At 33.0% G+C, this 12,616-nt stretch overlaps 1 protein-coding gene across 3 annotated transcripts in view; it reads right to left on the bottom strand.

Annotated features, from left to right (window-relative positions):
• Window positions 1–12,616, bottom strand: part of LOC111683110 — a 238,572-nt gene that overhangs the window by 163,325 nt on the left and 62,631 nt on the right. For all 3 annotated transcript variants that reach the window (XM_046948340.1, XM_046948341.1, XM_046948339.1), the window contains one exon: window positions 6,252–6,281. In XM_046948340.1, coding sequence (XP_046804296.1) covers window positions 6,252–6,281 — 30 coding nt within the window. The remainder of the gene's footprint in view (window positions 1–6,251; window positions 6,282–12,616) is intronic.

Here is a 12,616-nt window from a genome sequence, read left to right as displayed (position 1 = left end):
TGAGTACATTTTTCACTCTTTAAGCGTCCGAATATCCAAAAAGTACTAAATTCGTATTTTTATTTTTTCGTTAAGTTATGAATTAGCCAAAAAATATTTTTTGTATGGTTTTTGGTTTAAAACATGAGGTCCAAAAAAGTACCAAAATACAGTTTTTACCCGTTTTTTTCCTAAAGGGCCCGAATTTGAAAAAAGTACCAGACACCAGTCCGCTTATATTTTAAGTGAACGACGATAAGCTTTAAACTGCTTTTGTATTTTATCTAGTTTAGGAGATATGAAGTTACCGAATTTACACGTTTTTACCCTTTTTACTCCCTAAAGATTCGAATTTCCAATAATTAAAATAAGTTTTGTGATTCCAATCTTCGATTACACACTTTTAAATACTATTAATAATAGTATCAAATGATGACCATGGAAATAACTTACACTACAAATCGGTTCCGAAATAGGTTATTGTCCAAAATAATAAGATTTTTATATTAAATTGGGCTCAATTGGTGGTATAGATACGAACTGAACAAATTTGAACATGGATACATTATAATGTGTTGCTAGAGATGAAAAATGTCCGATCCATAAAACATTATAATTTTTATTATAATTTGAAAAAACCTGTTAAAATTGAAGGAAATATATGAAATTATAAAAATTTTAATTATATGTTGTAAGTTTTAAGTCACATTAATTTCGAAATAACAACTCTTTTCAAAAGTTAAAATTCCAACTTCTAATGTATAATTTGGAAGGTTCAATGACAGTCAGATCCAAAAGCCGAGGACTAAAGTGGAAAAAATTTCGTAGAAATGAGAAAAACTGTTCTACTATTTATTCCCGAAGGCAATCGGTCCGAATTTGTGTCACTGTTTTTTTAATAATATCCTTTTTTAAATAAGACCAATTGACAGCATTTCTGTATACTTATTTTTGTGATTAACTGTATGTATGCTCGAATTAAAAAACAAACAAAGCTAGAAAAAAAAAAACAAAAAAAATAACAAAAGAGCTTATTGATAAAAGGAAAGTGTATTACATATCTGACACACCACTATAGTGTGGAGGATATTATGCGTTTGTGCTGATGTTTGTAACATCCAAAAATATTGGTGATAGTATACCAATCGGCACAGAATCACTTTCTGAGTCGATTTAGCTATGTCCGTCCGTCTGTCTATGCTTCCATGTATAAGGATAGGAACATATTTACCTTTACACCCCTATGAGCCCCCTTGTAAAAAATCTCTTTTTGACAAAAATAAGCAAAAATATTTCGGAATAATGTTAAAAATCAAAATATCAAATCAAATGCTTTATTTTTTTTAACTGGTGACTGGTGTAGAGTATTATATAATCGGCTATTCCCGACAATACTTGTTTGTTTAAGTAAAAGGTATTTATGTATGTACTAAAAAATTAATGTTTGTGACTTGTGTTTCTCTAGTTTTTTAGAAATGGTAGGTACGTGTGGTAGGTACGTATATGGTAGTATATTAAAAGTGGTCTTTATTTTAGTTTCATGGAGTGCAACTTTCGGGATTCAATGGAATTCAGTCCAATTCCTTTTTTATGTAGTAATTTTATTTGTTGTTATTGTAAAATGTACAAAATGGTCTGCCCGATCACCTGTTATTGCATTTTTTTAGGCGCAACGAATGTCTCAAAACGCACACTTTTTCAAATTTGGTATAACGAAAATGTACCCACAAACAAATTTTCTGCTGTAGAGGCCCAGATATTTGATAATATCATGCTTAGAAATAATTTTAGTGAGAATCAGCGCGATAAATAAAAAAGAAACCGAGAAGCTTTATAAGTAGACTGGTAGAAAAGTGGAAGAACTCCAATAGGACTCTATAGAATTTTGAAGAACGCAGATTTGATTGGTTGGACAGTGAAATTTTATTGTTTGAAGAACCAACAACAAGTCATAATGCTGGACGACCTACAAAAGAGTTCGCAGAATGCTCCCGCCAAAACCCAAATACACAATGTTTCTAAACTTGTGAATGAAACCCCTTGTGAGGACCTTTTTATTGTTTGAAGAACCAAAAACAAGTCATAATGCTGGACGACCTACAAAAGAGTTCGCAGAATGCTCCCGCCAAAACTCAAATACACAATGTTTCTAAACTTGTGAATGAAACCCCTTGTGAGGAGCTTATAGTGGCCACCCCCATTAATTTACACAAAGAGGGGTAAAGAAAGTCATCTGAATTGGTATCAATGGTACATTCTACGCCCGATGAAGCTTTGGGTCTATACGTGGACGGCGGTTTCTTAAAAAATTCCTACAAACTTATGGAAACTGGTGCAAAAATAAGAATTGCAAACATATATCCATCGAAATTACTGATAGGCCTGCAGAAGTGCCTTTGCAGAGCTTGGTTGATCATACTGTATGGAGGATTGTTGAATTATGAAGATCCAATTACAGCTATATATAAATGGGGGTTTGATGGCAGTAGTGGACATTCCACTATCGGTAACGATTTTCTGACGCTTAATCGCTTCGAATAGATGAAAACATAATTGCTGTGTGCATTGTGCCATTCTTTAAGAGAATTTACGACCTTCTTCAACACGGGTTTGTAGACTAATTAAATTGATTTTCGAAAAAGAAACCTCTGAATTAGTTGAAGCAGTTAAAAAACAAATTTTGGAAAGAAAGCCCACACAATTTGAGTTTTTTCAAATGTATCACAAATTTTACATGATAGATAGATGGAAAAGTGTTTAGTGTTGTAGCAGAATACTCAACTACAATGAGGAACCACTTAAATTCTGTGAAAAATCGGTCATGTAACACAAATATGTTTGAATATGGATGTCAACACTCCATGTGTGGATAATATGCTTCGAATGCATTCTACACATTGCTTACCGATTGCCTATAAAAAGTGGTAAATTCGTGGTTGTGACAAAGACATAGTTGAACAAACTAAACTAGACATACAAGAAAAATTAAGAAATAGAATGTCTTTATTAGTTGATATTCCTATGACTGTGTCAGGAAATACTATTAACGGTAACAATGCAAGGAGATTTTTTCAAGAGCCAAATTTAACAATGTAGAATTAATAAGCAGATTTATTGTAATTTTACGAACATGGTTTTATATGCCGTCTTCCGTGCACAAAATTTTAATTCTCTAAGCGCCCTTCTTTATATTCCCGAAACCAAATAAAAGTAGATAATGACGTCCAAAACTTACTTTTAAAACTAATTTTTGCCTTAAAACTATGAATCAATTGTACAATTTTTTATCTAAATTATTAAAATAAATAAAATGTGATTAAAACTAACTTTTGTAAGTGAAAAAAATAATTATTTTTCAACGCTGTTTTAAATTAAATGACGCTAGAATGCGTATTGCGGTGTTTTGTTTCTGTATTTTACAGTTATAGTTTTTGTAATCGATTTGAGTATGCTAACATAGAGTAGACTAAAGTGCCAACTCTCTCCGAAAAAACTAACTCAGCTATCAACAAGTAGGAAAGTATAGTCGGGCATGGCCGACCTTATAATACCCTACACCATGAGTATATTTTTAAAATTTTTACTTATTATAAAATTTTTATTTTTTGTAAAGAAACTTTTATGTTGAATATTACCATAATTCCAAAATATTTAAGAAATTTATTGATAAAAAACTAAAATTTCTAAAAAGGCTTTATATAGGTCAAATATGGGCCGATCCTCGGTAAATTTGGGAAAAGGATATATTTCTAAATAACAGTTAGTTTTATTGAGTTTCATTGCGATACAAATGGTTACAAGTCAATTTTAGACGTTTAAGTCATTTTTTGAAGGGGGTTTGTATGGGGGCTAGGGTCATTTATAGGCCGATCCTTACGTAAATCTGCAGTGTCATTTATACTTAGGTTAGTTTAGGTTGATAGGAGGATGTATACTACATCAAATCCGAAGAAATACACCTAGGCCACTATCGGGCCTGTTGTGCGCTCCTTATCATGAAAAAAAAAACGGAACTGACTGAATTATTTTTCAGTGTTCAGGAACTCAGTTTCCTGAACGTAATTCCTAAGAATCTTCCAATCAGTGTTAGTTAGGAATGTTATTTCCGGAATAACATCACTTCCAAAATACTTGGATCTAACTTCGACGAATGCTGACAGTGGCAAAGAAAGTGTTCCAGAGTTTCACTGTCCTCTCCACATGCTCTACATTCGTCTGAATCCGCACGTCCAATTTTGTATAGATGTGCACGTAATCCTATGTGTCCACTCAGAATACTAACCTCAGACTTGCTCATTTTGAGGAGATTTCTCGTCTTGCTCTCATCAGGGTCACCCCATAGAATCTTCGTGGTTCTACCCACTGTTTCATTATTCCAAGAGGCCTTATGGGTTTCTCTCACCCATACTTTTAGATCAGTTTTTGTTGCGTCGAATGGTTTTGCGTTTGTCAGGTTAACTGCCTCGAGCTCCCTTCCTTTTATACTTATATAAAACTTATTTGTGCCAATTTTTAGAGAGATAGCAGGATGTTTGACGTAATTATGGCATAAAAAGTTCAAATCGGGAGGTACGGTTGTATGGGGGCTAGGTGATATAATGGACCGATTTCAAACATTTTCAATAGGCTTCGTCCTTGTGCCAAAAAACATGCTTGGTCCAAATTTCATCAAATTATCTTGAAAATTGCGGCCTGTACCTTGCGCACAAGGTTTACATGGACAGCCAGCCAGCCTGCCAGCCTGCCGGACAGACGGACGGACATGTCTTAATCGACTCAAAATATGATTCTGAATCGATCGGTATACTTTAAGGTGGGTATTGGACCAATATTTTTGTATGTTACAAACATCAGCACAAACGTATAATACCCTCCCCACTATAGTGGTGTAGGGTATAAAAAGACCTAACTCTAAGCATGTTTTAGTAGGATTTTCTTTAGAAGTATTAGTTTAAAAAAGCTTTTTACCACACAAAAAATGCCCACATAGTTGCATAAAATCGGTCGAAATAAAAGTACATTGTCCTTATTGTATTAATTTTCTTAAATTATTACATTTTAAATTGTATATTTCATTTATAAAAGCATGATAATATTTTTCACGCATTCTATATTTGTTTGTTGATTTCCATAAATTAGTTTAGTACTAAAAAATACTACTCTGCACCTTCAATTTGATATTAGAAAAACAAAAAATAAATTGTCAATTAAAAATAAAATTTTTTGGATTGTGAAAATTAAAAAGATTTTAAGAAGAAATTGTATTAAAAAAATATATATTATAATGATTTAAAATGAATAATTAACTAATATTTTCATTCACTAGGATATAAAATTCTAAAAATGCATTTTTATTTAGTACCTTTTGAACAACATTGTTTATTTTTGTGCTTCTACTAATACATTCTCACCAGTTAGGTTTTTGACAGGGGACTTAGGTCCATGACAATTAGTTTCGTCTATATACTACTATATGGTAGGACCACTGAATCAGTTGTCAGGAATAATACTTTAAATCAAGCGGTAAAAAACGACTGTTATCTCTTGGTTGTGTTTATTACGTTGTGTATTTTGTTTTTTTATATATTTCGTTTCGCATGTTTAGATGCTGTATGTTTAATTGCCTATTGAAAATGGTTGAAATCGGTTCATTATTTCACCTAGCTCCCATACAACCGTACCTCCCGATTTGGGCTTTTTATGCCATAATTACGTCAAATATACTATTATCTCTTTAAAAATTGTGACAAATAAGATTTATATAACAATAAATGACACTGTAGATTTTCGTAATGATCGGCCCTTATTTTACCCTAGCCCCCATACAAACCACCCTTCAAAAAATGTCTTAAACGCCTAAAAGTAACTTGTAACCATTTTGTTTTTTATCTATAAATTGCTTAAATACTTTGGAATTAAGGTAAACTTCAACATAAAAGTTTCTTTATGAAAAATAAGCATTTTAAAAATATATTCATGGTGTACATGTTTTTGGTTTATTTCGTTTGGATGACTATTAATTAAATTACTTTGTGTATTTGTTGCTGTTTCTTTTCATTTGCTGTTGATATAAAATTAATATAGTCGGAAAAGTAAAATAAATACACGTTTTATAAAATAAATATTTGTAAATACACTATGGTGAAAATCTTTCAAATAGATATATCATTTGAAAGAAGATTTGAATACCTTTCATTTAAGATACTAATTATTATTACACCACAGTATATTTCTTTGAAATATTTATAAGAATATTATTTATTATAACTTACCAACATGAGAAAATGATGACAATTCTGAACCTGAAATTATGAAGTGAAAAGCATTTTATTAAAACAATGAATTTTTAAATAAATGGTGAATGAGATATTAAAAAGGTTTTTTATTGTGCACAGGTTTAATATACCTGGTGGGAAATGAGAGTCTATTAGGAGTTTCATTGTCTCCTCCATATCCTCCAGCCTCTTGCCCGTGTCATCGACCATAGATTCCGGTTGGACATGAGTTTTGGATAGGAATTTTTTTATCTTCGATACGTCATTTACGCTGTCTACCTGTTCACAGAAAAGTTTCCAGGAGTCTCGTTTGGCTTTACGAACAACTTTTTTATATTCACCAAGTTTACTACGATACTCATCCCAGTATACTGCGGTCTTTTTACGCCGTGCCCGGTAAATAGTTTGCGAAGAGTCTTACCAAGGTTCCGGATCTCCCCGGTTACCCAGGGTTTCTCCTGGGCAGATCTCCGCTCTCGCAGAGGGCAGCTGTCCTCGAACGATTCAACCAAGGCACTTGTGAGCATTTCTACTTTGGCGTCTATGTCCTCTTTATTTCGACATTGAACAGTGTCCTGACATAAACGGTTCTTTAGTAAGGAACCGAACATTGTCCAATTAGTTTTAGACTTATTCCGAAAATTTATCGGCTTTGGTGGCGGCCGTAGTATTTTGAATCTTATGTACCGATGGTCAGAAAAGGAGTGCTCGTCGAAACCCTCCAATCCTGAATTTCGTTTATAAGCTCTTCTGAACATATAGTTATATCTAATACTTCTTCTCTGATTCTATTGACGAAGGTAGCTTTATTACCTAAGTTCGATGTTATCAAGTCTTTAGTATTAAGGAAATCCATGAGGGCTTGTCCTCTGCGATTGGTGTTTGTACTACCCCAAGCTACATGGTGGGAGTTGGCATCACAACCTATTACAATTTTCTTATTTTTCCTTTGTGCCTCTTCGACCAGTTTCATCAGCTCCGACGTTGGTGGTAGTGTCGGAGAATCGAAAGGCATGTAAACAGATGCAAGGTATATGTTGCCACGACCTTGCTTCAGCACCGTTGCGTCCGATGTAGATAATCCTGTTGAGAGAAGAAAACATAAGTTCTTGTGGCATAAGATACATGTTCTCGGGCGAGACCCTGTATCAGCGTAGAAAAGTTGGAAATTTATGTGATTTAATCCAGAAACCTTGTTGCGAATCGTCCAAGGCTCCTGGATTAAAGCTATATGTATCTTACCTGTGTTAATTTTAGCCATCAGAGCGTTTGTGGCCGTCTCGCTCCGATGGAGGTTTATTTGGATAACTTCAATCATTGTCATCCACTTAAACTGTCTTCCAGCGAGTTAGTGATCACCTCCTCGCCCGTTGGATTTGGCTCCTCCGGGTAACCTGAAATGGCTATTGATGGCACTGCGGTGTCCCTATCAGGCATAGGAAGAGCAGTCTTTTTAATCGACACTTTCCCAATTTTGGAGAGCTCTGCTGTTCTGTCTTCTGGCGAGTGAGTGATTTCCTCCTCGCCTTTAGGATTTGACTCCTCCACATTGCCAGTACTTGCTAATGATGCTTTGGTTACTGTCTTAGGTGTTTTAGTGTCCTTATCGGGAGCGGTTTTAACAGCCCTTTCAATCGGCGCCTCTCCGATTTTGGAAATGGCAGCTGTACCTTCTTTTGGCGAGTTAGTGGTAACTTCCTCGCTTTTAGGATTTGACTTCTCAACGTTATCAGTAGTTGCTACTGATGCTGTGTTCTTAGGTTTTTTAGTGTTCTTTTCGAGGCTTGTTGTAACAGCCCTTCCAATCGGCACCTTCCAATTTTGAATATGACAGCTTTAGAGGCGAAGTAAGCCTACCTTTATTCTTGGCAAGATTAGCCATAGATTTCTGGTCGATACCTATTACAAATAAAGTTCCCTCAGGTTCTTCTTTCCTGTAAAAGACTTCCCATTTTTCCACGGCCAGCTCAGCATTTTGACCACCAAGAATTTCCAGTATACGTTCACTTGTCAGTTTACTGCCCCATCCTTTTATTTAAAAAAGACGATTTTTTGCCATTTTTTGGGGAAAAAAAGTATCTTTTTTTTTTTAAGTTATCTAAAAAGTTTCTAAGAAGATGTATATAGAATTTATACTTTTTGGAAAGCTGACTTTACATAAAATACGATAAATGAAACAAAACCTAAAAATTTATGATACCGAGGGGACCAGGTCCATCCAAAAAACCCCTATTTTTTATGGAAAATTCAATTCTGAGCAAAAATTCTCAAATCGCATAGTCAATATCAAATTATAGTGACCTGTTTTATATGACCCAATATGTTCTTAATCATTTTGTAACGGGTTTCGATAACCCCGCCCCTGGTATGGATATAATAGGCAAAAAAACCAAAAAATCCCATTTTTGGGATTTTTAAAACTTTTTTGGGAATTCCGGGATTTCTAATAAGAAAATTCAAAATTTTTATTTAATTTTGTATTTTGAGTAAGAAAATCTACCTATCTGTAAAATTTCATTAAAAAATATTCATAAATAAAATTTTTATTACAATTTGAAAAATTTGTATCTTCGCAAAAACTGAATAAAAAACATTTTTTAATTTAAAAAAAAGTATTCCGCGAATTTTTTTAAAATATATACAGTTTTGAAAAATAGAGAAAATTACCTTTCTATTGATATATAACATTTGATATCGACTATGCGATTTGAGAATTTTTGCTCAAAATTTAATTTTCCTCTCGTATTTTATGTAAAGTCAGCTTTCCAAAAAGTATAAATTCTATATACATCTTTTTAGAAACTTTTTAGATAACTTAAAAAGAAAAAGATACTTTTTTCCCAAAAAAAAGGCAAAAAATCGCCTTTTTTAATTTTTTAAGTTAAAATGCCTATAACTTTGGACTCAGCCATGATTTTTACCTAATTCTTTCACTGCTTAATATACAAACTTGTTGTTAAGCGAATAAAATAAAATGGCGAAAATCAGGAATATTTGGACCCGCTATTATCAAAAAAACTAAAGTAAGGACGGTAAAAATTTTACCGTGCCCCTGGTTGGCCTATAAGGTCCAAATTCAAAACCTAAACTCGACAACACCTCCTCTTTGAAATCGGATTAACCGTTTAGAAGTTACCGAATTATTTCCCTCTTTTTTTCCTATACCACTGTGCAACGCTAAAGGGAATAAAACACACAAAAAAAAACAAAATACATTTGAGTCAAATGATGAGTCTAATGATTAGACAATGAAACTAACTGACATCCAAACATATGAAACCCCGTCTTTTTGATAAAATTTTCAGAGTTTGTCTTTGATATTTGATCATATAATTTTAATTTATGAAAATTCCGATTCGCAGATGTCTGGGAGTAGTATGGAAGTGGGGAGCAGAATTTTCTCTGCCTCAACATGTCGAAATGTTATTTATTTGTTTGCTATATTTTCCAAAATTAAAGGAATTTATAATATATATTCCGATATTTAAAATAACGACAACAAAAATTTAAATTAACAATTGAAAGCAATTGGGTCCAATATATTAAAGGAAAGGTTTGTAACATAAAAAAATAAATGCTCTTTATTATTGTATAGCCACAATTTCAGATTTTGGGGAAGGTGCCAATATATCAGAAGTTGGGCATAGAATGTTACGTCTAATTTAAAAATCGTCTAACTATGAAATGTAGCTACAGCCATGCCATAAATGTTGACATACCATATGTAATGATCGGACTTAAAAAACAAAAAGGACGGTATTTCTACACGTGGCAAAAAAAATAATTTTTATATTTTTGGAAATGTTATTAACATATCTTTAATCCTATGGAGTGGCTTTAGTGATTTTTTGTCGATGGAGGCGGACCCACTTACATTGGAGTGACGCGAGGGACGGCCTTTTTTATACATTTAGTGTAGGATGCGCATAAAAATACTGAACAATGCATTACACAGTAGGGCAGAATGGAAATTTTTTGGAAATAAATCTAGCATTTCTAAACGGCTGATCCGATCGGGATAAAATTTGGCGTGAGCGTAGCCAAGGAGCATTCAAGTTTAAGTTTTGAAGATGAACCCCGCAGATGCCCCAGGGACGGAGCCGTGGCGGCTCAAAGTAGGTTACCTAAGACATGTAAAATTTTTAAACTCGTGCCATTTTTTGTTTTGCGGATAATACACGTATTAAGTAACTTTTTCGTACTTTTTCGTTATACAAAAGACACTTTTTCAAATTTTTATAATATTGAACTTAGGAACATGTTATTAAGTATGAAGAGCCAAGATTATGTGAGAACCAATTTAAGGGGTCCTTCAAAAGATACTTCTTGAAATTTCTATAATATTGATCCTGAAAACATAAAAACATGCAGGATCTGCATGCATCCTGCATTACACAGTGGGGCAGAATGGAAATTTTTTGGAAATAAATCTGGCATTTCTAAAAGGCTGATCCGATCGGGATAAAATTTGGCGTGAGCGAAGCAAAGGAGCATTCGAGTTTAAGTTTTGAAGATGAACCCCGCAGATGCCCCAGGGACGGAGCTGTGGCTCCGTAGGGTACCTACGACATGTAAATTTTTTAACTCGTGCCATTTTTTGTTTTTCACCCAAATACAAAGATTTTTATATTTTCTGAAAGCGCTAGACGAGATCTTGAACATACTTGGACATACTTCTTATCTCTTATACAAATATACAAAAAATTTCAGATCAATATCATTTACAGATCCAAAAATATACGTTTTTTAAATTCAAAAAATTTTATTTTTTGCCATTTTTTTTGCCCAAAATGTGTCTTAACTCTTTTATTAATAAAATAAAATTTTCTTTAAGAACATATAACAATTTTATAGTTTTATAAAAGGTATCTTTACGCAGAACTTGTCCTATTTTTTGAAAATGTTGCCTTCCGAATATGACCTATTTTTTATCAAAACTTCAACTTTGGGCGACATGTTCTAAAATCCCAAAGCTGGGATCAGAAAACTGAAAGCAGTTTTGGAAACCTCAATATGTTTTCTATTTACTCCCAAAGTATTTTTCCAGCCCTGAAAGAAATGTGGACCCTATGGGCAAAAATGTAAAAAATCCCATTTTTGGGATTTTCATTCCTATTTTTGGGAATTGCGGGATGCCCTTTGACCTTTTTAATTTGTTTTTTGCATTTTGCATTTGTCATTTATTTGAAATGACAAATTTAACAAGCGTTGAAGATTTCATTGAGTTTTGTTCATAAATACAGATTTTGTCGTATATTACATATTTGTTTAATTTCTAAAACTATGATTTATATCAAAATTTTAATTGGGTCGCAGATAGCTACAACAATTTAGTCCATATTTATCCCTTAATATCTTTTTTTAGTTAGATGTGGAAATTCTCGACCCTTTACAAAAAATTTCAAGCCAATATCTCAATTACATTCAAAAATATGTTCATTTAAACCTGTGTCCTTTAATTTCATCATTTTCATATTTTAGTATTAAGTATGACAGAACATACATTTGGTGTTGAATAAAATATTTGGACAATTTTTGAAAATTATTTAGTTAATTATTTTATTTAAGACTATAACATTGTATATACAATAAAAAAAATATAATTTTATTATGAGCCACGCACAACAACACCTAAATCACCCCACACAAACCACCTTTCCCGCCCACCGAAATATAAAACACAATTTAATACAATATCATCAGTTAGTATAATAGCTTTTTTATTTGAACTGTTTATCTTAAACATAATACAATTAATTCTTACAACCTACTTATATAGTTAATTCCTAACACTACTTATTTTCTATAAAATAATCTGTCATATCGGTATACATATCCAGAAGGTAATATAAGTCCTTTAAATCTTCCTCGTTTTGAGATGATAGAGTTTCATAACAAATCCATCTTTTTCGCATAGTTGAAAGAACAGGATCAGAAGGTGGAAGTAAACTATTAAAAATATCTTCATTCTGTGATTGCCTGGAGCATTTTCTTGAGCTGAAAAGTTGTACATGCTTAAAATCTCGATTCCTCGCTTCCTGGGCTTCTTCTGTTAACTCTCCAAGTGAAAGTATATTCGATTCAATTATTATTTGACCATGACACAATACTTTGTGTACTGTTGGTGTTAGTTCCCTCCATGGATAAAGAGATACAAGTAATTTAGAAATTTCAGATGTATATTCCCCAAATCGATTTCCATTAATTTTATGTTTACTATTCAGTGCCATTAAAATAGTGTTAACTCTTCGAAGCAACTCCTTGTCGATTCCAGTTATTTTTGAAGTAATTTCAAAATCACGAAAAACCTTCTCGCCGTATTACCGTCATTTGTACTACCGCAACTTGGAAGTGGTTTGTCG

This window comes from Lucilia cuprina, chromosome 4 (assembly GCF_022045245.1).
Source record: "Lucilia cuprina isolate Lc7/37 chromosome 4, ASM2204524v1, whole genome shotgun sequence".
NCBI classification, from domain to species: Eukaryota; Metazoa; Arthropoda; class Insecta; order Diptera; family Calliphoridae; genus Lucilia; species Lucilia cuprina.
This window is presented reverse-complemented; position numbering and strand designations above follow the sequence as displayed.